Source organism: Pseudorca crassidens, chromosome 15 (genome assembly GCF_039906515.1).
Source record: "Pseudorca crassidens isolate mPseCra1 chromosome 15, mPseCra1.hap1, whole genome shotgun sequence".
Taxonomy (NCBI): Eukaryota; Metazoa; Chordata; class Mammalia; order Artiodactyla; family Delphinidae; genus Pseudorca; species Pseudorca crassidens.
This window is the reverse complement of record NC_090310.1, coordinates 15,958,569-15,983,456: the sequence shown is the minus strand read 5'-3', so window position 1 is coordinate 15,983,456 and position 24,888 is coordinate 15,958,569. Positions and strand designations below refer to the sequence as shown.

General features: G+C 50.8%; 2 protein-coding genes across 2 annotated transcripts; both read right to left on the bottom strand.

The window, feature by feature from the left end:
- Window positions 1–4,318: 4,318 nt before the first annotated feature.
- Window positions 4,319–17,858, bottom strand: QPRT (quinolinate phosphoribosyltransferase). The gene is made up of 4 exons (XM_067706164.1): window positions 17,791–17,858; window positions 5,958–6,493; window positions 5,251–5,382; window positions 4,319–5,171 (listed from the first exon to the last, which is right to left on the bottom strand). Exons 1-4 carry the CDS (start codon window positions 17,801–17,803, stop codon window positions 4,953–4,955), a joined length of 900 nt encoding a protein of 299 aa, XP_067562265.1. The 5' UTR covers window positions 17,804–17,858; the 3' UTR covers window positions 4,319–4,952.
- A 3,347-nt stretch (window positions 17,859–21,205) lies between these two features.
- Window positions 21,206–24,667, bottom strand: SPN (sialophorin). The gene is made up of 2 exons (XM_067705106.1): window positions 24,546–24,667; window positions 21,206–24,160 (listed from the first exon to the last, which is right to left on the bottom strand). The coding sequence occupies exons 1-2, from the start codon at window positions 24,665–24,667 to the stop codon at window positions 22,903–22,905; spliced, it is 1,380 nt and encodes a 459-aa protein (XP_067561207.1). The 3' UTR covers window positions 21,206–22,902.
- Between the last annotated feature and the right edge of the window lie 221 nt (window positions 24,668–24,888).

Below are 24,888 nucleotides of genomic sequence, written 5' to 3'. Positions count from 1 at the left end.
CCTAAAAGCCTGCCAAGTCTCAATGAATTCCCCTTCTGGCTTCTAATATTCTGAGAAAACAAAGCAAATCATGCAAAAAGTAAAAATAAGATATTTTTGGTTCTTGGTGAGATTACAGTTCAGGGGCCTTTATTGTTTGTTTTTTTAATGTGGGAAGCATGACTTTTTATCCAGCCTTTAAGAAACCAGCATTGTTCTTTATCTACTGATGTGGTATTCCAAAAGAGAATCTCTCCCTTGGTTAAAAACAGCCAAATATCAAGAAGCAAGTGACTTATGGGATGGTTCTTTGTTGGTGCTAAGTCTTCGAAAAATTCTAGCTCAAGAGCTGGGAGAAGAAATAGGTGACCCAGTGGCCCACCAAACTAGAGGTATAGGTGGGGATCTCTGCCTCTGATCATTTTCTAAGTGTGCTATACTAGGTCCAGGGATCCAAAGAGCACTACCTACCTGAATAAAGAAAGCCCACATTATCTGGGGTAAATCTGACGTGCACAGCGAGATGTTATTCACAGCTTCACGATCAGATTCTCTTCAGATCTTCGTAGTCTGGTCTTACAAGCTGAGTTACTTAGGGCCTCAGAAAGCAGGTCTTAAAAGCAGTTACTTACTAACTGCCAAAATGTTCTGTTCCTCAGGAAGTGATTAGAACAAAGTACGGAGGTACTGAAACATTTATGGAGTTTTACCTACCGTATTGTCTTGGAGGGCTAGCGATAAAATTAATATACGTGTCCACACCGCATAATAGCACAGTGGGATTTTTCAAAGGTCCAAAGTTGAATGTTTTTCAGATATAGTGTGGTTTGCTAATAATGTCTTGCCGTTTTTAAATGCTTTCAGCTTTCACTGGCCTTGGCTCACTAAGGCTCGTGCCCATTGAGTTCACTGACTCTGCCAACCCGGTCTGACCTCTTGTCTTCCCTGACCCTCTAGACTGAGTACCCCAGTAGGTGGGTGGGTGGAGGGGTGGGAAGGGGGATGGGTAGATGCAAGGCGGGGGTGGATGGGCAGGAGGATAGGAGGAAGAGGGGTGGGCAGGTGGGTAAATGTTAGCAGGAGGGTGAGGGTGGGGGGGTGGATGGGTTGGTGAGTGAATGAGTCTTGGTCGTCTCCGGAGTACACAGGGCCTTGAAGTCACTGAGATACCTTGGGCGGTTGGGTGGGGATCTGATGAGGAGATGAAGCTGGAAAAGTGGGTGGAAGATGAGACTGCTGCACACCCCTCCTCAGCTTTCCTTCTTGAGCGGATGCTATACAGCATTCATAGCCTCCTTGGCTAATATCTTTGGAACCTGGAAGGAAGATGGAATCAGAAGATGGAATTGGAAGGTGGTGTGACTGAAGTGTCCTCTGGTGGCCATAGGGGATTTGACAGTATTCTTAGCTATTTTTTTCATTGTCTGTTCTCCCCTCCCCCACTCCACACCCCCAGGCTCCCACAGAGCCCGGCTAGAATATAAACTCCATGAGGACAGGGCTTCTTCACTGTTTACTCATTGTTGTATATCCAGTGTCTAGAATAGTGCCTGGCACGTAGTAGACATTCAACAAATACTTATTTTTGAATCCTGCTTCACCATTTTATTGATCTATGACCCTGAGCAGCATTCTTAACTTCCTAAAGCCTCAGTTTCCTCATGAGTCAAATGGAGACGCTAACATCCCTGCCCCCACCAGCATTAACTGAGAAAGAGACCCACGCGCGCTGAGCAGGAGCCCTCAGTCACATGTGTGTTCCCTTCTCACCCACCAGCTGGCGGTGATGATGCGTTACATGCTGACCTGATTTGCACCTGATTCGAGGGGCACATTTGCTCTAATGGGCATGGGCTTTATACTGCATGTGGGGCAGCCTGGGGAAATCGTCCAAGCCTAGTCCTAGGCAGGTCAGGCAAGAAGGCAGTGTAGCCAGATAGACACCAGGTGAAATGGGAGATTCCTCTCCTGCCACTCACCCCGTCTCCCCACCCTCACAGCCACACCCAACTCTTCCACTGCGCTGAACCCATCAGGCTCCATCTGCCCTCTGAGCTTTTGCAGATGCTGTTTCCCTTGCCTACCTTCCCTTCTTGCCAACCCATTGCCGTGACCCCCATTCAAGCCCTCTGAGTGGCCACATCAGCCTCCTCTTGGTCTGCCTGCAGCCACCCCGGCCCCCGCAAATAGATCTTCCCGCAAATATGCTTATCTCACTTTCCAGCTTCAATCTGACTGTTCTCGGGACAGAGTCCAAGTCCTCTGACCTACCATTTTGTGGTCTGGACCCAGCCCAGCATCTAGTCATCTCGCCTCTCCTGATCCCAACTTCAAATCTTACACCAAACAATCCTAGCCATTTCCCACTCCTGAACCTTTGCCCACACAGTCTCCTCTGCCTAGAAATCCATCCCCTGCAAGGAGGGCATGGATTGCTTTTGCCTGCCCAGGATCCATTTTCTTTTCCACTGGTGAGGGAATCCCCACCCAGGGCTCGAATCTGGGATCTTCCTGTGGGGCTGGTTCACTTCTGTGATCGAGGGTGAGCTGGAGACTCAGCCTGGGAGCTTGCTTTTTCCTTTTTTAATTGGGATGCTGTGGGTGCAGCCTGCATTCTCCAGTTGGCTACATGGGCCCCTATGTCTTATTCTAGCCTCCCCCGTCTGTCACATCTGCTTGAGTCCTAGAGGCATTTGAGTTTGAGACTCCTGGTACACATCTCCCTTCTGCCTCTACTAGGCTCTGATTCCCTCCTAGATCCCCAAGGTTTTGCCTTTCAGTTCCCTGCTCTTCCTGGGTCCCCACTTCCCTGTCCTGTCCTGACACCCAGAAGTGCCCCTAGTTCTCTGAAGGTTCAGTTAATTCCCCTTCAGATCTGAGGAGCTGGGACTCAGAGATCTAAATTCCCTGGAGCAGGGAAGGCTGCCTAGCTGAGCGTGTCCATGTTTTCCCTGGAAAAAGGACAGGAGGGCCCCGAGGTGGAGGTGTGTATTACAGAGCACAGGTACAGCCCAGGTGGCATCTCTGGGCTGTGTCCTGTGAGAATGGCCCCTTCAGTTCAGGACATCACCAAACGCAGTGTCCACTTCTGCCCAGCGTTTTTTGGGGTTTTTGTTTGTTTTGTTTTTGGCTGCACCAGGGAGTGAACCCAGGCCCTCAGCAGTGAAAGCACGGAGTCCAGGGTGCTCCTCAGCGTATGTTTGGTGCTTGAAGGGTGAAGGTCTTGGTCGGTCTGGAGCTTTCACATCTGAGTAGCTCATCTGCCCCTGGCCCATCGCTGGTCTCCAAGGTTGAGAAAGGAGCAAAGGGGTAGAATAGCTCCCTCAGGGCAGACTGGCACCCCCAGACTCCCCCTGAAGAAGGAACCTCTGTGAATGAGACCCATTTTTCTCTCCTTCTGGCAAAGGGCAGAGGAGAGAGTAGGTTCTGGGAGGGGAGAGGCAGCTCCAGACTGGAGCCCTTCCAGGAGGAGTCACCTTGGGGACCACCTTCACCGTTGGGAGCCCTCATGCTCTGGTTCCTCCCAGATCCACCCAGAAGGGTTAGAGAGAGGCGAACCCTAGGCTTGGGGTGAGGGTAGGAGGGGCCACACAAGTGGGCAAGACCACAGGGCTGTGTGTGTGTGTGCATATTTGGGGGACTGGATTTAGACCCACTGCTTAGACTTCTGAGTCCTGACTCAACATGGAAGGAAGTTTGACGTCTGAACACGGACTCCCACCACCCTCCCTTACTCCCTAACTGACCTTGGCTCTGGCCCCAGCTGCTCTGTACCTCTCCCAACTAATGATATACCCATGGAACCAAATCCTAAAGGGCCTTCAGCACCCAATGGGGGTCTCATTTTGGGAGGGATGCGTGATGGAGTCCGTTTGGGAGCCCAGGAGTGAGGAATCAGCAGGTTTCTCACCTCCAACCAAAAAGGTGGTAACAGCAGCCACAGGCAAGAGGTGAAATACTGAGTAACCAGTACAACATGGGCATCGACCAAGTGTAATGTTCCAGCTGAACATCAAAACGAGTATCACATATCCTCACATATAAGATGCCATTGATTGTAAAACACACATACTATTACTCAAAAAGAAAATTGTCAAACCAGTGCTTTCTTCTCACTTACAATTTCTATTTTATACTTGTTGAAGGAGTTCTTTTCCACATAGATCGTTACCATGTTGGATCTACAAGCCACAGGCACAGGCCACACGGCTACGCGACAACCAGTGCCTGGCTGACAGTGACCATTAGCCACCTTGACTACACCATTTGTTCCCACACACCAAATACGGCTTCAGTGTGTGGGGGGAAAGTGCTTCTTAGAACAGATGAATGATGGTAATTTCTTTTCTGTTTAATAACTTTATTTATTTTATTTATTTATTTTTGGCTACTTTGGTTCTTTGTTGCTGTGCGTGGCTTTCTCTAGTTGCAGCGAGCGGGGGCTACTCTTTGTTGTGGTGCGCGGGCTTCTAATTGCGGTGGCTTCTATTGTTGTGGAGCACGGGCTCTAGGCCCGCGGGCTTCAGTAGTTGTGGCACGTGGGCTCAGTAGTTGTGGCTCGCAGGCTCTAGAGCACAGGCTCAGTAGTTGTGGCTCACGGGCTTAGTTGCCCCGTGGCATGTGGGACCAGGACTCAAACCTGTGTCCCCTGCATTGGCAGGTGGATTCTTAACCACTGTGCCACCAGGGAAGCCCAATAATGGTAATTTCTAACATTTACTAAGCACTTACTCTGCATTAATTATCATCCAAAGAAATCCATAAGGTTGGCTAGACCCATTTTACAGATTAGGAAACTGAGGTGAGCAGAGGTGAAGTCAGTCCTTTGAGGTCCCACAAGCAGTACATGACAGAGTGGGACTTTAGCCCAGGCTAACTTGAGAGTGTTCTGTTGGCCACTGGACTTAAAGAAGTGAAATCGTGAGAGTTGCATGAAACCGTGTTATTCCACTGCCAGTGTAGCCTTCTTGGCTTTAGAAGCGGCGGGCGTAGGGCACTGGAGTGGCCCCTTCGGCAAACAGCTTGAGGGAGAAATCGAGGGCCGGGGCAGCCTGGGTCAGCATCCCCAAAGAGATGACATCGATATGGGGCCCACAGAACTGAGGGAGGCTGTCCAGCGTGATGCCCCCGCTCGCCTCCACGCCCACGTTCGGGAACCGGGCCTTCAGCGCCGCGGCCGTGGGGTGCAGCTCCTGTGGGACACAAGCCAGCGAGAGGTGAAAGCCCCCGCCCCAGCCCCTTCCTCTTCCCAGGAAGCAGACGCCGCCTCACCTCAGGCCTGAAGTTGTCCAGCAAGACGAGGTCTGCTCCTGCCTCGGCCGCCTCCGCAGCCTCCTGCAGGCTGCTGCACTCGACCTCCACCTTCAGGGAGAAGTCAGCCGCCTGCCGGGCCCCCCTCACCGCCTGTCAGGTGGCAGGGGTGAGAGTGAGAACGGGTGGCAGCCAGCCCTGGGCAAGTGAGCTGGGACTGGCATTCGAGAGGCTCCAGATGGATAACGAGCTTGGGGTTAATGAGGAAACCAGGCATCGAAATGGCTTCTCGCATATTAGGTGAAACCACGTGAAATTACCACTTTTGTGGGTTAAGAAAATGGCCAAATCCAGCACTATTTGGCATTTGGACCTGAGTTCAATTGACTCAGAACATTAAGACTGGAAAGGGTCTTCAAGAACATTTTCATAGACGGGAAACAGGTCCAGGGAGCTAGAGTGACCTGCCCAGCACTGGGTTCCCAATAGTTCGTCCTTTTCCCTTGAATATCATACCGACCAGCAGAAGAACGCTGGTGAAGAAGCAAGTCCAACCGTTCATTTTACAGATGGAACCACTGAGGGGTCAAGGAGTCTTGCATGCCCCAACTCCCAGGCCATCACTATTTGCCAGGGAGTGGTTGGGGGTCCCTGGTAGAGGGAAGGGCAATGCTGGCGGGGTGGCTGGAGCAGGGCCAGGGCAGGGGCTCAGCTGGACAGACAGACACCTTTTCCACACCACCAGCTGCCACGACGTGGTTGTCCTTCACCATCACCAGCCCTCCCAAGTCGTAGCGGTGGGAGGCGGCCCCGCCCACTAGGAGCCCATACTTCTCCACCAGCCGGAAGCCTGGCGTCGTCTTCCTCGTGCCTGCCACGTGCCCGGCCCAGCCGGTCCCCCTGGCGGTCTCCACAGCAGCAGCGGCAGCGCTGGCAACTCCACTGCAGCGGGCCAGCATATTAAGGGCCACCCGCTCCCCCAGCAGCAGGTAGTGGGCAGGGCCCCGGACCTCGGCCACCTTGGCCACAGGCACCAGTTTTGATCCCTCGGGGAGGAACCAGGAGACCTGGCAGTTGACTTGGGCAAAGATGGCATCAAAGAAGGGCCTCCCAGCCAGCACTCCGGGGGACTTGGCCCACAGCACCGCCTGTGAGGAGGCTGCCCCCGTGACCAAGGCCATGTGGTTGAGGCCTGGGCAGTCCTCTCGAAGCCAGCTTTCTGCCAAGGCGGCTAGAGTGGCAGGGGGCAGCAGGAGTGCCAGGCCTAGGAGGGAAAAAAAGAGAGCAGTGTTACATTTTGGCTGCCTTTCTGGTAGTCAGGGGTGATTGTCAAAATACCTAACAACAGGCTGAATTGGGCACTAGCCAATCAGGGTGAAGACCTGGGGGTTCCAGGAGAGGGGCTGAGGCACTGGGTGGGCCTTGTGAGCTGAACAAGGTTGTCAGTTGACCAAATAAAAATATAGGACACCTAGTTAAATTTAAATTTCTGACAAACATCAAAGCTTTTTTAGTATAAATATATTCTAGGCTATATTTAGAACATATTTATTCTTAAAATTATCTGTCAGTTATCTGAAATTCAAATTTAACCGAGTGCCCTGTAATTTATCTGGTAAACCTAGTGCTAGACCAACAGCTATTCACCAGTGGAAGAGAAATGCAGCCACCTAAAAGCCACTCTGGGCTTCCCTGATGGCGCAGTGGTTAAAAATCTGCCTGCCAATGCAGGAGACACGGGTTCAAGCCCTGGTCTGGGAAGATCCCCCATGCTGTGGGGCAACTAAGCCCGTGCGCCACAACTACTGAGCCTGAGCTCTAGAGCCCACGAGCCATAACTACTGAGCGCATGCGCCACAACTACTGAACCTGCACGCCTAGAGCGCATGCTCCACAACAGAAGAAGCCACTGCAATGAGAAGCCTGCGCACTACAACGAAGAGTAGCCCCCGCTCGCCACATCTAGAGAAAGCCCGCGCACAGCAAGGAAGACCCGACGCAGACAATACATACATACATATATACATAAATAAATAAAATTTATTTTAAAACGAATAAAAAATAAATTTAAAAAGCCACTCTTGACTTTCCGTCTGCCTTGCATAGAAGGATCGGTTATTTACTAGCTGAAGCCCCCAGGAGAATATAAGCTGTGTGTCTATCCCATCCCTGCCTTCTCTATAGCACCAAGAATTTTAAAGCTGGAAGTTCAGCTTTTTACAGATGTGGAGACTGAGGACCAGAGAAGAAAGGCAAGTCAGCTGAGGTCGCACAGCATATTGACAGCAGAGTGAGACTGGCCAGGCCTTGTGGCCATGGCCATCTGTTCCTCCACCTTTGCCCCCTAGCTTGAAAACCTCTCCTTCACCTGATGTTTAAAAAAACTGTCACCTCTCTAGAGATGGGGTTGTATAAGGAGGAAAGAGCACGGGGAAATTCGGTTTGAGCCCCTGCTCTGCGAGACAGAGCTTCAGGAGTGTGGGTGAGCCCTTTGCCTGTAAAATAAGTGTTAAGGACGAGGTGGTCTCTGAGGTCCTTCCCGCCGGCGTGCCACGTTGATGGGCCGCTGCCTCTGTTGAAATGAATGGGGTGACCGCAGAGGCCGAGCTCAGGCGCAGTGCAACATCGCCATCTGTCGGCCAAGAGAAGACCTGCAGTCTCGTGGGCGGTGCCATAGGTGGGCTTCGCTGCCCGGGGGAGGGGTAGACAATTCGATAGCATGTGAAGGGGTATTATTTAGTTTAGTTTTGTTTCCCCCACTTTTGCTCCAAGCTGAAGTTAAGGCCAGACATTCTGGCTTGCTCTACTCGCAGAAGGAGGGCCCTTCTTGTCCAGCCCTTATTCCCCAAAGACAAGAGCCTGTCCCCCACCAGCAGCCACAGACCTCAGTTATCGCACCTGACCCTCCTCCCCAAAGTTCCCGCCCACAGCTGCCCCACGTGGCTTTCATTCTCACTCAGAGCCAGCTGTGGGCCAGATGCTAAGAACAAAGTCGGTGATAGGGAGAAAAATAGAGTACCTGCCTCCACCGTTAGCGGTCCCGCCAGGCAAAAGGCCAGTGAACGAACAGCAGAGATGGATGCAAAGGCCCCCACTCCATTCAGACCAGGTGCCGTGATGTTTGCTTTTTTTTTTTTTAATTTTTATTGGAGTATATTTGATTCACATGTTGTGTGAGTTTCAGGTGTACAGCAAAGTGAATCAGTTATACATATATCCACTCTTTTTTTTTTTTTAGATTCACTGTTTGCTTTTAAAGTGAATTTGAATCCTTGGACTGGTGAGTATTGGATAAACAAACTGTGATGCATGTTTACAATGGAATTCTACTCGGCAATAAAAAAAAAAGGAACCAACTACTGATATACCCAATAGGCACACATCTCAAATGTATTATTCTATGAAGCCAGATTCAAAAGGTGACATGCTATTTGTGTCCATCTATATGACTATATTCTGGAAAAGGAAAAAAAAAAAGATAGCAACAGAGAACAGGCCAGTGGCTGCCTGGGGAGGGGGGAGCGGAGGGGCTGGCCGCAAAGGGGGCAGCACCAAGTTTTGGGATGTGATTGAACTAGTCTAGATCTTGTCTGTGATGGTGGCTATAACACTGATGCATTTGTCAAGACTCATAGAGCTTTACACAGAAAAGGATGAATTTTACTGTCTGTGGTTATACCTCATTAAACCTGACTTTAAAATCAAACCATAAAAAAAGGAAATTTAAGCGCATCACTGTCCTGCTTAAAGCCTCACTTTCATTGTATTAGCGCCAGCTCTCTTGACTTCTTTCCATTTTTCGTTGATTCTTTGGACAAATCCTTGTTGAGCACCTGCTCTGTGCCAGGTCTTCATTGCTAGGTGACAGAGAGAGCAGCTCTTTCTCTTAGCTTTCAGGCCTTCGCTTATGCTGTTCCAAGGCTGAGCCTTCTGCTAGAAGTCCCTTTCCTCACCCTCACCCCAAACTGCCCCTTCACCTCTCACTCAACTTCAGATCTTCTCTTAGATATCACTTCCTCAGCCGGGTGCTCTCACAGACCTCCTAAATCAGGTCACATGCTCACCCAGCTCCTTGTTCATCCCCCAATGTCATCCTCCGCTGGTGTTTTCTGTCTGGGGCCAAAATGTCCACTGAGTTGTCTGCTGTATCCCAAGTGCCTAGCACGCTGACCCAGAAAAGACAAATGTGCTGCTTGTATAGGTCAACGGTCAAATATTGGCAATTTCATATTGTTTAGTTTAATACTAAGTGTTTGATGATAGTTCTCTGAGCAGAGAGGACGCACTGTGGAATCACAGCCCAGACTCCGGGGCCACTCGGCCTGGGTTCCAATACTGCCTCTGTCACTTTTAGCTAAGTAATCTTGGGCAAGAGACTCAACCTATCGGGGGCCTTCGTTGTCCCAACTGTAACGGGGATAACACTGATCACGTCATAGGCTTCTTATGAAAATTAAGGGAGTTAATATTTGCAAAGCCTTCAGGAACATTGTAGGTGTGTTTGCTGGTGAGATGACTGAAGTATTTACCAAGAGTCGTGGGAGCAAAGAGGAAGAAATGACTAAATGTCCCTGGGGAAGGGGGAAGTTTTAGTGGCCTTGAAGGATGAGTAATGTTTGCCAGGCAGGGGTGGGGGGCGTGGGGAGGAGGGAGGGCAAGACATTTCGGACTGAAACAGCACGTGTTCAAGGTTCAAAAGCAAGAAAATAGAGCGAGGAGGTAACGGGGTGCTGAGTAGGATTCATGGGAGAAATGTCTCGGGCCTGAGGCCAGAGTGAAAAAGGGATTAAACCAATTACCTGAGGAATGTGGACAGAGCCCGGGAGCCACCACAGAATTTTAAATGAGGGAATGATATGATTATGATTTTGTTCTAGAAAGGTCACTTCAGCCACCAAATGGAGATGGGCTGGGAGACAAAAGGAGGCTGGGGCGGTTGGTCAGACAGAAACTGATGAAGGCTCGAATTGGGGCAGTAACCAAAGGAAGAGCAAGCCGGGGCAAATGGGAGAGTTTTTTCTAAGGTAGAATCTACTGGAATTGGCAGCTAATACGACGTAGAAGCCTGGGGTTTCCATCCTGGGTAGCTGAAAACTGACATAAGGAATTGTTCAGGGTAGGCTGGGGAGGAGGAGGGGTTCGGCAGCAATTAGCAACCCGCACAGGCTGCGCCCCTGTGATGGCCAGTCGACGGCACCTCAGCTCCCTGACGCTCTCTCGTTTGGAACTCACCACAGAGGCTCATTCCCATTTTACAGGTACACAAACTGGATCTCCGGGGGGGTCAGAGCGTATGACAGAGCGGCAGAGCTGGGGAAAAAGAATGACTTTGGGGGAATTTCCCAGAGGTCCAGTGGTTAGGACTCCACGCTTCCACTGCCAGGGGCGCGGGTTCGATCCCTGGTCGGGGAACTAAGATCCTGCAAGCCACGCAGTGTGGCCAATAAATAAATAAATAAACAGAATGCCTTTGGTCTTGCAGATGTTAAGGTCGAGATGCCATCAGGAAACGTGGATGGCTGTGCACAGAGGACAGGTAGAAGAATGTTCTGGAGTTCAGAGGAGATTTGGGGGTGAGGAATGGAGAAATTGGAGCCACCAGCGTGTGCAGATGGTCACTGAGTGGGTAAGATCACCAGGGCAGGGTGAAAGAGGAGGGCTGTGGGAAACGCCAGGATTCGAATGTCACACAGAGGCGTGGCTGTCAAAAACAGAAGTCCCACCAGGAGGGAGTGGATGTCTGGAAGGAGAAGAGGGTTGCAAGTAGGGTGTGAGCAGAAGCAAAGCAGAAGAAAGGCTGAGAGAAAAAAAAGAAGAAGAAGAAGAAAGAAGGCTGCAAGTGAGCATCGCACTTAGCCCCTGGGAGGGATTTGCCAGGGCAGTCTTAATGCCTTGTGGTAGGGGCAGAAGCCACATTGTCATGGTCAAGGAACAGACAGGAGGTGAGGAAGTGGGGGAGGGGTATGGACAGCTCCTCTCCGCAGAAGTCGAGAAAGCAGGGGCCCCCCGCCTGGGCTGCACGTTGGAATCACCTGCGGAGCGTTTTGAACTCTGCTGCTTGGGTGCATTCCGGATCAACTGAATCAGAATCTTTCCGGGGTGGTTCCCATGCATCCAGGTTTTGGAAATGCTCCCTCTGGGATTCAGATGCACAGAAAGGTTAACAACCGATGCTCACACAAGACCGTATGTTGTATCCCTCCGTTTATAAGAAACATCCAGAAAAGGCAAATTAAGAGAGACAGACATCAGAATAGTGGTGGTCTGGGGCTGGAAATTAAATGACATGGGATCTTACTGGGGTGATGGAAATGGTCTATGATGATGGTGGCATAAACTCAGTAAATTTACTAAAAAGCTTTGAATTGTCCACTTGAACAAACGAACAAGAACCAATCCTCTGCCAAAAGGCAGGAAACTATTTTGCAACCCTAGTAACCCAGTGAATCCAGGTATTGGATCAAAAGCCAACATCAGAAGAAAGACAACCAGATACTAGGCGCTCCTGATGGAACATCCCCCGACCTATGCAATACTCTTGCCAAAACAGCTGAACCGGAGTCAGATCAGACTTCTAGACGCAACCACCAATTACAAGAAAACCAGAAGACAGAGGAACATGTTAAACTATACCACGAGGATACAACCATAGGAAACTCTCCAGAAGATAACCTAATTTCTTCAACACATACATTGCAAGGAAAACAAAAGATTAAAAGAGTCGAAAATGCATACTAACCAGAGGCAGAGCTGGGGAAAAACTAATGTATGGATCTTATTTGGATACTACTTCAAACAAACAAATTGAAACCAAATTAGAACTTTTATGAAACAACTGAAAATCTGAATGCCGACTGGGTATTTGGTAACATTAAGGAAATTTTTTTTGAAGTGGGTTATGGTTGGGATAAAAAGAAAAGTCCTGGGCCTTTCCTGGTGGCGCGGTGGTTAAGAATCCGCTTGCCGATGCAGGGGACATGGATTCGAGCCCTGGCCCGGGAAGATTCCACATGCCGCGGAGCAACTAAGCCTGTGCGCCACAACTACTGAGCCTGTGCTCTAGAGCCCACGAGCCACAACTACGGAGCCCACGTGCCACAACTACTGGAGCCCGAGCGCCTAACACCCGTGCTACACAACAAAGAGAAGCCACCACAATGAGAAGCCCGCGTACTGCAACGACCTGTAGCCCCCGCTCGCGGCAACTAGAGAAAGCCCGCGCGCAACAACGAAGACCCAACTCAGCCAAAAATGAAATAAATAAAAATTAAATTAAAATTTTTTAAAAAGACCCAATGCAGCCAATAATTAATTAATTTTTTAAAGTCCTTATCTTTTAAAAATAATAAAAAATATTAAAATACTGAGATGTTTATGTATGAAGAGACTTGACAGCTGGTTTTACTTTAAGGTAATCTTGGAAGGTAGAAATTAGAAAGGGTGTGGGGACATCCCTGACAGTCCAGTGGTTAAGAATCCATGCTTCCACTTCAGGGGGCACAGGTTCGATCCCTGGTTGAGGAACTAAGATCCCGCATGCCATGTGGCGCAGCCAAAAAGAAAAGAAAAGAAAAGAAAAAGGTATGGATGGGACTGACTTGGCCAAAACTTGGTGGTTGTTGAAGCTGGATGATGGGTACGTGAGGATTCATCATACTTTTCTGTCTATTTTTGTGTATGTTTGAAATTCTCTATAATAAAAAAGTAAAATAAATAGGTAAATAAGAAAAGGAGAGAGAGGGCCCTCACTTAAGATAGGGTGAAGGAAAGTTTTTTGTTTTGTTTTTTTCAGCCACACCACATGCCATGCGGGATCTTAGTTCCTTGAAAAGGGATCGAACCCACGCCCCCTGCATTGGAAACATGGAGTCTTAACCACTGGACCACCAGGGAAGTCCCAAGGAAGGTTTTTTTAGGCTGAATAGAGCAGTGATTCTCCACCTTGACTACACAATGGAATTATCTGGAGAGCCTTGCCAAATGCAATGTCTGGGTCCCACCCACAGAGATTCTGATATAACTGGTCTGGAATGTGGTAATTTAATTCTAATTTGTCGCAGAGTTGAGAGCTTCTGAACCGCAGGAAGAGAACAATAGCTACCATACACTGGTGCCTACCAGATGCCGGGCACTTGCTATATATTCAATGTCACAAATCCTACCTGTCCTTCTTCATGGTAAAGGCCATTTGTAGGCAGAGAACCTAGGCTCAGAAATGCAAAGGGAAATTACCTAAAGAGCAGAGCTAGAAAATGGGAATTCCCTGGCCGTCCAGTGGTCAGGACTCTGTGCTTTCCCTGCAGGAGGCAGGGGTTCGATCCCTGGTTGGGGAACTGAGATCCCACAGGCCATGCAGCGAGGCAAACAAACAAACAAACAAACCATTCAAAACATTAAAGAAAAAGAGAAAAGAAAATGATTGACGTGGACCCTGGTCTTCCCTGTCCACACACAGAAGGTGGTTTTAGAACCACACAGCCTTCACCCACGGGTTACTCTCTTGCCCACTTAGGCAAGATCAGCTGTTCTGATCGCCTACTGTAAATGCAGAATGTTCGTGAAAAATAAATACATCTGGTTTTCTTTAGGCCCCAACTCTCTCGTGCATTTCCAACAAGAGGGATTCCTGTGGGTAGCTTTGAAAATAAGGGCTCTCCTAAGTAGCCACTGTCGCGAAAGGAACTGCAGAGAGGAGTGGGGCTGTTTTTGCAGCTGCCTGAGGAGAAGTGACTGCACAGAGGAAACAGCTGTAACGCCCTGTCCCCTTTTTATTCTTGCCGTTGTTACATGTAAATATTCTCTCAAGGTGCCTGGACTTCAGAGATTACAGTGTTACCCTGTGGGGTATAACCTTGATCTCTCAAGGCAATCTTTTCTTAATGGGTTATTCCAGAATTTTATTAAAATTGGTGCCTCTGTTCTTGAGGGGATCCAAAGCATCTGGGGAAATTTCCTGCATTTGTCTCTTTACAAATAATGTAAAATGATATAGATATAGATAAACTGACTCTGGCAGAATATTTGAAGATTTTTTCCCCCACTGGCACTTGTGCCATTCTTGTCTGGATTGTTGACTGACTTTTACTGTGTTTCTATATTGCCCTAACTGGCCAGTGGCTCTGTACCGGGAGAGACTGGGCCAGAATCAGAACTTCCATCCCTGCATCTTTCCTTCAGTCATTTAATAAACACTCATTCATGCCTTTGATGGACGGGCAAAAAGTCAGGGTCTGCAAATGGACTAAAACAAATTATCACAAGTTTTTGTTCTTAATTTGATGTGTAACCATGTGGCCTGTGCTTGCAGCAACAGTGATGTTATACGAGGCTGACAAAGTGTTCCAGCTAAAACCAAGTAATGATTGTTTTCCCCAATTTACAGGAAAAAAATTAAATAGATAGACATCAGTTTTAAAGGTTTTGCCTTTATAAGTTTTTCTTAAAACTCTGGTGCTGGGCTTCCCTGGTGGCGCAGTGGTTGAGAGTCCGCCTGCCGATGCCAGAGACACGGGTTCGTGCCCCGGTCCGGGAAGATCCCACATGCCACGGAGCGGCTAGGCCCGTGAGCCATGGCCGCTGAGCCTGCGCGTCCAGAGCCTGTGCTCTGCAACGGCAGAGGCCACAACAGTGAGAGGCCCGCGTACCGCAAAAAAACAAACAAACAAAAAAACAACTCTTGTGCCTGCTACCACTTGTCTATAATAGAATCTGGAGTGACATCGTGTGTAATAATAATAACAGCTAACACTTTTATGGTCCTTCCCAAGCACTGTTCCCAGCATATTCTATATACTAACACATTTAATCCTCACAACAACCCTCATAAGGTAGGTACCATTATTATCTCCATTTTACAGATAAGGAAACTGAGGCACTGAAGAAGCAAGTAATTTGCCCAAAGTTCACACAGCTGGGAAGTGTGGAGGCAGGATCATAAGTCTAGGCGGGCTGGCCCCAGAGTCCCCTCATGTACCCAACCTCACCACACTGAGCACAAAATTATACTTTATATTATTATATATTTATTATGTCACTATTCACAGAGCTCTGCAAGCCACACCCAAGAATCCAGGGCTCTGTCCTTGGTGTAGTAGGAAGAGCTTGGGTTGGGGGTTCAGAAACGCCTGGTTTGAATCCCAGCTCCATCACCTACATGCCGGGTGACCCTAGGCAATTTCCTAACCTCTCTGAGAGTCAGTTTCATGAGGAAGTCACAGGGCTACAACGAGGAGGGAATGGGCGATTCACGTCAAGTGCCTGAGCCAATGCCCAGCCAGATGCCTTTGAACCCAGGTGTCTGACTCCCGGCAATTTTGTTCTCCCATCTATTTATTTGTTGATCCATTTGGCAAACACCAGAGGGAGACAGAGGCTGGTTAGCACCCCAGCTTCCAGATAAATGTTCTTTCCTTTTCCCCTTCTCTCCCTAGAGAGGAGAAATGACCTCCAAATAGAGCCAGATGCGATTGCCCGTCACACAAGTGGTAAAATGACGTATAGGGTTTCAGAGCAAGGAGAGATGACCTGTCGTTAAGATACAAGAGCAGTAAGAGAAGACCCAGGAAGGTTGGCTCTGAGAATAGGCTGGCATTGGACAGGTGAGAGGAAGGCCCCCCCAAGCAGAGAGAATGGGAGAGAGAAAAGGCCCAGCAGTGCGAGGCCTGGGGTATATGTCGGTGAAGTTGCACGTGGAAGGTAGCGAGAGAGAGGGCTGAGTGGTAGGACGGGGCCAGACTGAGCAGGCCCTGAATGATAGGAAACAGTTAGGTTCTCATTCAATAAGCAGTGGAAAATCCGTAAGATTTTTGATCAGCAGTCACTTGATCAAAAATGCACTTGTGAGTTTAAATGTTTAAGTTGTGCCTAGCATTTTTGAAAGATGTAAGTTGCAAGGCTGTTGCAACAGCCTGGACCAGGAAGCAGTGAGTCCCGGTAAAATGTAAGGGCAGGGCATCTGTTAGGGGACCGCTCCCTGCACACCATGCCTCCAGACCTGGCCCCGCCCCCTCACACCTCGCCCCCGGCCTGCCATCTGCTTCTGCCCCAACTCTGTCCTCGCCCCTCATTTGCCCCATGTCCCCAGCCTTTGCCTCACCCCCTGACTCGACTCCTCCCTCCTGGTTTAATTCCCGCAGGTCAGTGATCCCACAGCCGACACTTCTGGCCTGGCGCAGAGTTAAACATCAGTGTCATCACGTGCGTGAAGGCTGCCAGGCAGAGGAAGGCTCCGTCAGAGGGAGGTGGGGACAGAAAGACGTGGAGGTAAATCCACAGGATGCAGCAACTGTCTGGATCTTGGGGTTCAAGGGAGAGTGACCCTGAGGTTTCCAGTCCGAGTAGGAGGCTGGTGAGGCAGGAATAGAAACGGAACTGGTGTAGGGGAGGACTTTGATTTTGACACGCCAGGGACATGTCCCCAAAATGGAACTGGAACCTGGGGCAGGCTCAGGACTGCAGAGGCAGACTGGAGTGATGGATGTGACTCCAGCATAACTGCTGAGTGATTTCTGTGCCAGGTGCTTGACATGTATGATCTCATTTCCTCCTCACCACAACCCAAGGGAAGACACTGCTTTCACTTCATCAATGAGGAAACCGAGGCACAGCGAGGCTAAGCATCTTGTCTGAGGTCACACAACTAGCAGGTGGCAGGGATGGGACTTGAACCCAGGCTCCGACTCTGAGATCATTTCTAAACCAAGAAGTAGTCTGGACCCCCAAAAGCTGGTTCCACGGCCAAGCCAGAGGGGCTGGGTATGGGGCCAGCAGAAGCCCTAGACCAGGGGAGGAAGGTCAGAGCTGGGGAAGGAGAAGCCCAGGGAGGGGAATGTGAAACTGCAGGGAGCCCTCCATGCTCAGGTCGTTTCCCGCCCGCCCGCATCCCCAACCTGGTGAGCAGGGAACTATTATTGTCATTTTGCAGATACTGCAATACAAGCAAGTGAGGCTCTGAGACATCAAGTGACTTGCTCAAGAACACACTGTCTGTTCCTGGTGGAGCTGGGATTCAAACAGGAGCCTTTTGACTCCAGAGCCTGGCGTGTATCATCCTGCATCCAGCCTCCTTCACAATGTCACTCCCCACATGCACAGGAATCACAGGGATCGCAGGACTCAGGCTCCCTTCCCCCACCCCGAGGCAGATGGGACAGGACTTTGCCTCACTCCTCCAGAGCTGCTAGTGAGGGGCAAAGTCCAGAGCTGCTCCAGGTCCAGCCTCCCACTGCCCGGCCCCTTCAGTCCCCAGGAGACGTGGCCTGCTCCAGGCCACCCCTGAACTTCCTGGGGCTCAAGCCCCTTTCTTCCCCAGAGCTCACTTGGGAACCTATTGTAGAAGGATAAAGAAGAGTGAGAAGAGGTCTTTGCAGGGCAGAAAGGAGTGCTTGGGTTCAGAGAGGTTGGAGGGAGATGGGGGAGGGGTAAGAGAGTAGTTAGAGACCAGCGAAGACTTGGGGAAGGTGGGGGATGGGGACGGAGATAAGATGGGATGGGTGATGGGCAGGAGAGGGGCAGGTGGTGATGTAGGGATACAGGGGAGAGAGATCTGGGAGGCTTCTTTACCTTCAGGGTCCATGACAGCCTGGAGCGGGCCGACTGGTGTGCCCACAGCTCCGTCTAGTGTTTGGAGAGGCCGGAGACTGGGGGAGGGGGTGGGGCGGGAGGGGGAGAGGGAGGGGCCGGTCTGACCATCCCTGACCGGCCCTGCCCTGGTTCTCTGGGGCTCCCTCTGGCCTCCAGGACACTCAGTCATATAACTCAGAAGTCCTCTCCTCTCTGAGCCTCGGCCCTGTTCTCTCCACTCACCCAGCCTCCTTGACCCTGCCCCAGGGTGTGCTCCCTGTGATGGCTGGAGAGAGTTTTTGACGGTGCACTGGGGAAATCCTACTTCCCTTCTTTTTGATCTCAAATACTTCTTTACCTTTTTCTGCGCCTCCATTTCCTTAGCTGTAAAATGGGATAATACCAACCTCATGGCTTCAACTGAGAATCAAGTGAAAAAACTCTGCGGGTGACACAGAGTAGAAACTCAACAAAAAGCCACATTCCTTTTCTTCCTTCTTCCCAAGGTACTTTAAGGGCCCTGAGCAGATCAGAGCCGGGCTTCTGAACAAGAAAACCAGGAAACTGCCAATTATTGTACTGTGACTTCAGGCAAGTTCCTGTCCCAGAAGTGCTGGGGACTCCAGTTCTTCATCAGAACCACTTGCTAAAGTCTCTGGGACCACTGATGGCCAGACACTGGCCTCTTCCCAGCCTTCTCCCATTTCTGCCTCTGCAGCGCGTGACCCTGCCAGGACTTGGACTTGGGTGAGGCAAGCAAGGGTCCTGGGGCACAAAACTGAGGAAGGCCTCACTCTCAAACTCCATTTTACACCTTACTGCCTTGCTTGCCTCACTCTAGTCCAGGCCAGCTCCTGACAGCCCTTCTCCAAACTATTTCTCCCTTTTTCCCCCCCAGACGTCATTTTCTCCTGGTTTCTCTCTTAAAGGCTCTTTTCTGTTTCCTGCAGGTCCTTCTTCCTACAGGCAGCCCTCAAACTGTGGTGTCCCCTCAGTGTGGCGGGACTGTTCCTCTTTTCCTCTTGGGCACAAGCTAAACTACATTTCCCAGCCTCCTTTGCATGGAGGCCACCATATGACTGAATTCTGTCCAATGGAATGTGAGCAAAAGTGATGCGTGTCGCTCTAGTCTTCCCATGATCCTCCCTGGGAATGACAGAGCCACAAGATGGAAGGAGTCTGGGTCCCTGAATGACCTCATGGAAGGTTACCCTCCAAATGCCAACATTAAATTGTTACATAAGCAAGGAAAAAGCTTCTCTTGAGTTCTCCCCCTGAGAATTGGGGGTTGTTTGTTACAGCACTTAGCCTGCCCTGACTAACACATGAAGCTTCTCTCCACAGCTCTCTCCTTTTCTCATTCTATACAGTTTATGCGTTTATCCACCAATGCCGTTATTTAAATTGCTATCTAACATCAGATAACTCCTTAATCTATATCTCCAGCTCTGACTTCCCTTGCAACTTCCAGGCCTCTACTTCTAACACCCCTCATGGGGAGTTCCCTGGTTGTCGAGTGGCTAGGATTCAGTGTTTTCACTGCTGTGGCCCAGATTCAATCCCTGGTCGGGGAACTAAGATGCTGCAAAGTGCGTGGCGTGGCCAAAATATAAATAAATAAATAAATACTCATGTTTTCCCCCCAAACTGCTCACCTCTTTGCATTTCCACATAGTGATGTCAGCATCTCCTCCATTTTCCAAGACAGAAACTTTAAGAGTCTAACCTCATTCTTCCCCCATCACCTCAACAGTCAATTAGTCTCTGAATAAATATATTTCAAACCTGACCTCTTCTTTCACCTTAGGCCAGACTCCCACTCTATCTAACTTGAACTAGACTAATGCTCCCGTCTCAGGTCCCACTGCCTCAGGCCATGCTCCTGGATGCCAGTTTCATTCAAAGGACAGATATGACCTTGCCATGGTTTACTTGAAAACCACTGTTTGCTCATTCATTAATCCGTTCACCTCTCCATTCAGTAAACATATATTAGGTAGACATGCCAGGCTCTGGCCTCTGGAGCCACAAAGATGACAGGTGGACTTGAAGGGGCTACAACCTAATGAATGGGGGACACCTTCACACGATTACAGTCCAGTTGTTTGTACTGTCACGCAAGCTGCTGTAAGAGTGGAGGAGAAATACACTATCTGTTTGGGATGGAGGCAGCAAGGGCGGCTTCGCAAAGGCAGTGACATTTGAACTACTTCTTGATGGTTGAGAGGAGTTTGGCGGGAAGTCAAGATGTGTGTGTGGTGGGACAGGACGGGGGTGCGCAGGCTTCTGGAAGAGCGTGCGCAAACGCAGAAGTGAGCATGTGGCTCTTTCCATGGCCGGCAGCTTTGGGGATCCGGGGCATGGTCCAGCTAGGCTGTCCTGAAGTCACTAGCTGGGCAGGCAGATGCTAAGCACCCCAAGGGGCTAAGGCACACAGGCACCCATTGGCAGCTCCTTGCTGGGGACACGTAGATGGTCTCCAAAATACCCTGGGTTTTCTGATGGCTAATGGCTCGACCCCCAACCTCCCCAGAACAGGAGCAGAAATACAGATGCAGAGGAAAATGAGGCGTAAATGTCCATTTTCAGAAATGAAATGTCCATAGAACCGTGCTCGGAGGCCCTTTTCCTGTCTGCAAAAGTGAATTACATTAATAGACTTCTCAAGACCGTCCCCATCCAAATCCTTCTTCCATCTGGAGTTTGCAATGGATGACAAAGCTGTATTTGTAACCGTGATCTTAATGTGTACTTTTTTTTTTTTTTTTTTTTTTTTTTTTTTTTTTGCGGTACGCGGGCCTCTCACTGCTGTGGCCTCTCCCATTGCGGAGCGCAGGCTCCGGACGCGCAGGCTCAATGGCCATGGCTCACAGGGCCAGCCGCTCCGCGACATGTGGGATCTTCCCAGACCGGGGAACGAACCCGCGTCCCCTGCATCGGCAGGCGGACTCCCAACCACTGCGCCACCAGGGAAGCCCTTAATGTGTACTTTTGAAAATAAAATAGAAACATGCATTTTAAAATATAAGATGAAGAATAATACACTGTATATGGTTGTGTGTGAGAGAAAATCCTGGGGTTTTTTTGTTTTGTTTTGTTTGCGGTACGCGGGCCTCTCACTGCTGTGGCCTCTCCCATTGCGGAGCACAGGCTCCGGACGCGCAGGCTCAGTGGCCATGGCTCACGGGCCCAGCCGCTCCACAGCATGTGGGATCTTCCCGGACCGGGGCACGAACCCGCGTCCCCTGCACCGGCAGGCGGACTTTCAACCACTGCGCCACCAGGGAAGCCTGAGAATCCTGTTATTTAAGAAACTAGAATGTGCTGGTAGTTTCGCAAAAGAAGAAAAATGTTATTTTACTGTCAGGACAAAATTAGTATTTTCAATATTTTATTATTTATTTATTTTGGCCGGGGTGAGGGGGGGTGTGCAGGTTCGATCCCTGGTCGGGGAACTAAGACCCCTTGTGCCTGTGTGGCACGTCCAAGAAAGAAATAGAAAAGGCGCCCAGGTTTGCGTGGTGAAGGCTGGATTTCCACCCCAGCTAGCCCAGGCATGGGTGGCAGAACTCCAGGCGGATCTGTGGCCACTTTCCGCCGCTTCTCTCCTCATCCCTCTTCCACACCCCCATGAACTGACCCACCTGGGGGCCCTTCCCCAGCCTCTGGTGTCCCCTCCAATCCAAACCACCTGGCAGTCACGCTCTCATGGAGTCCCGTGGCCTCTCCTTTTGTAGGTCAATGTGTCTGCTCTCATCCACTGCTCCTCTGACTCAACAACTTCCTCTTTGCAAATTTCCTCTTTGCCCTGGGGAAATACCAACGGCCTCTGGTCCATGCGGTGCCCTGGGTTCTGGCCTGGGCTGGTCTCAGAGACAGCACAGTTGGGTCTTGTCCCCTCCTCTCCATCCCAGAGCCACAGGGATGCCCCTGGTTCTGGAGGCCTGTCACAGCTCACTCTCTCACTGACCCTCCTTGTAGAATGGAAGAGGGGATACAGACAAACACATTAAACTTGTAACAGCATCAGCATGACCTGGGACTCTCGTGTGTGCACTGGGGAGCGGGGGGATGGGGGGTGGGGGGAGTGGTGGGGGGCTTTGAGGAAGGGACATAGCGGCTGAGCTGAAGAACCACACTTGGTCACACATGCAGTCTTTCTGTCAGGCCCTGCCACAGACGGAATTAAATCTTCCACCTCCACCCCATCGGAGCAAAGACGAGGGTGCCTATGTTCTCAGCACCTCCTGAGGGCGGCATCTCCTCAGCCTCTGCAGCCCTTCCTGCCCCCTCCCTCACCCAGCTGTACTCGCCACTGCCCTTCACAAGCGTCACCAAGTCCTCGCCTCTTGCACACAAAGTACATGCATGAGTGGACCCACGCAGGTGCCGAGGCTTCTAAGAACTACATCTGCACAGAAGCTCTTCTCACCTCTGCTCTTGGGAGGAGAAACAGCTGAAGCCTCTGGCTGCCTCGATCCAGAGTTGGGGGAGAATGTGGTGGCTGGGACCGTGAGCCAGCCTAGGGTCCAGGGGCCGTCTCAGACGCACCTGAGACCACTGCTGGGTGACACCACCCAGCCCATGCTCCAGGCTGGCCTAGCACAGAGCACTGGGGCCTGGAGTTAAAGGCAGTTCATGGGCTCAGCCGGTGGGACTGTCCTAATCCATGGGGCCAAATGTACTTTCCAGAGTAATCCTAAGGTGGGGGTTTGCTGGGTTGCCATTTCCTCTTCTTCCCAGACTCTGGTATTCCTGGGGAATCCTCTGAGAAATCGTAAGTTTGGCCTTTATGGAGACTCAACAGCTGGTTTCAAGGACAGAAATGTGGAGAAAATGTGATGGGGAGAAGCAGGGGTTGATGAGGAGAGTTCGTTCATTCAATCTACAAGGGTTCAGTGGGTGTCAGCCCTGACCTGCGTGCTGGGTGTGGGTGCTGCGTGGGCTGCTGGCTAGAAGAGCTGAATGAGGATTCAGGGTGAAGATGCTGGGTGAAAATCCAAAGGGTGCTGGGTGAAAATGCTGGGTGATGATGAGGCTGGATGTGATGACAGGAGGGAAGGTGATGAAAGCGGGAACGATTCTGAGCTCCAGTCTTATTATTCTCAAACGTTAAGGGGCCTCCACATCTCTCTCTTCTGGCCCATCAGAAGTAGAGGTCTCCGCAGCCTCATCCTTGCTGCCCACCAGTGGCTCTTCCTCCCCCTTTAGGCTGGGGGCTGGCCCAGGCTTTAGCTCCTCCAGCGCCATGGAGCCCTGGCGAGACTTCCGTCTACCAAAGAAAGTGGTAAGTGTGGGCCGCTGGCCAGACCCCTCCCCCTGGGGGACCCCAGAGTCATTGTTACCCCCGGACGCTCCCTCTGTTATTGTCGCGGCCTCCTCATGAGACACGTGGGCTACCCCAGCCCAGGCATTTGCCACCCCGTTGTGTTTTCCACTCCTGCTTAGTGTCAGTACTCCTGTCTTCCGCTTCTGCCGCTGGTGCCACAGCAGGAGTAATGCCATGAGGAAAATGACCACCAGCAGGGCCACAAGCACAGCTACCAGCAAGGTGCCATTTGTCTCCCAACCTGAATTTGGGGAGGACCTACTGCTTATGTTTGTGGAGGACGTTGGGCTGGATATTTTTACTCCAAAGGTGGAGGAGCCACTGGTCCCCAGGGGGGTCTTCAGAGACGTAGTTGCCATGGTGACAGGAAGTCCACTGGTCTCCTTGGAGGTCTTTAGAGAGCTAGTTTCCATGATGACAGGGGGTCCGCTGGTCACATTGGAGGCCTTCAGAGAGCTAATTGCTGTGGTGATAGGGGGTCCACTGGTCCCATCAGAGGTCTCCAGAGAGCTAGTAGCTGTGGTGACAGGGGGTCCACTGGTCCCACTGGAGGTCTCCAGAGGGCTAGTTGCCATGGTTTCACCAGTCGTAGTATGGAATCCTGCAGATTTCACTACTGGGACAGCAGGTATACTGGTTGCATTAGAGATTTCCAGGGGCATTGATAATGTTTGGGCCGAATCTTTCTGGGAGATTATTGACTCATTTACAGGAGGGCCCCTGCTGGCAGCAATGGAAGTCCCAGGAGAGGAAACCTCATTGGCTGTATAGGGAGTTGAGGAAGGCGGGAAGATCTTGTGCTCAGTGCTGTCATCTGTCTTAGGGACCTCGGTTGTTGCAAAATTAGATGTCGTTGAGTTGAATTTTGTGGTCTCATAGATATCTGAGACCAAAGAAGCAGAGGATGCTGTGGATTCCAGCTCCTGCAAAGTAATTGTGCCGTCCGGAGACTCTGAGCTCCTGTTTTGGGCCCAGACGCTCCCAAAGAGGAGGAGAAGCAGGATCATTTCCAAAGCAATAGGCATGAGCAGGAGTTGGGACCTGAGGGTGGGGAAGTTGAAGAAATAGAATACATAAGGAGCTGGGGGTGGGGGGGCAGGACCTAGCCAGGCCCTCCCTCCTGCCCACTTCCCTGCCAAATGCCGGGCCCAACTCTGCGGTTCAACGGCTTTTTCCACCCTTGCTTTTACTAGTATCAGAAGTAACAAGACGCTGGCAGCTCCCCCATCGAATCTACCCCATAGGCCCCCTTGGGCGTTGGCAGCCCCGGCTCCAGCAACAGCCACCCCCTCCTGGCCTGCGCTGACCCCATTCAGCCCCAATGGCTCCTCGTCCTCTTTTCCCATTATCTATCAAGGTCTTCTCAAGCCAGAGGCACATTCCCAGGTCCACTGAAGCCCCTGCCCCACCAGGTCACACCACTTACCAGCTCAGTGGATAAGGGCACAGGGCTGGGACCAGGCTGCTCCAACTCCTGAAGCTGGGGCAAGACTGGTGGAGGGGCCTCAAGGGGAAAGGAAGTGGCCCTGGCTCCACCCACCCCAGCATCCTGCCCCACCCGCCCTGCTCCTACATTGCCGTGTGATGAGAGAGGCATCACTCACTCTTTCAGGGTCTGAGATGATGACAGGGGCTCTGGGGTCTCAGCCGAAGCAGGTGGGGATGGTGGGCGGGGTCTGGAATGGGGATTCCCGGGTCTCCTCTGGAAAATGGGATGGCAAGCCGTGAAGCTGGGAGAGGGATATGTGTCAGAGCAGGGGTGGTGGAAA

Bases quoted from the DNA above. Each gene is read 5' to 3' on its own strand.
- QPRT (XM_067706164.1), bottom strand. The intron at 5,383-5,957 runs GTGTCTGTCTGT...GCCACCTGACAG, and splicing joins CAGCTGGTGGTGTGGAAAAG to GCGGTGAGGGGGGCCCGGCA. The intron at 5,172-5,250 runs GTGAGGCGGCGT...TGTGTCCCACAG, and splicing joins TGGACAACTTCAGGCCTGAG to GAGCTGCACCCCACGGCCGC.
- SPN (XM_067705106.1), bottom strand. From the start codon at position 24,667: ATGCTGGGGTGGGTGGAGCCAGGGCCACTTCCTTTCCCCTTGAGGCCC. The intron at 24,161-24,545 runs GTAAGTGGTGTG...CCCCACCCTCAG, and splicing joins TGCCCTTATCCACTGAGCTG to GTCCCAACTCCTGCTCATGC.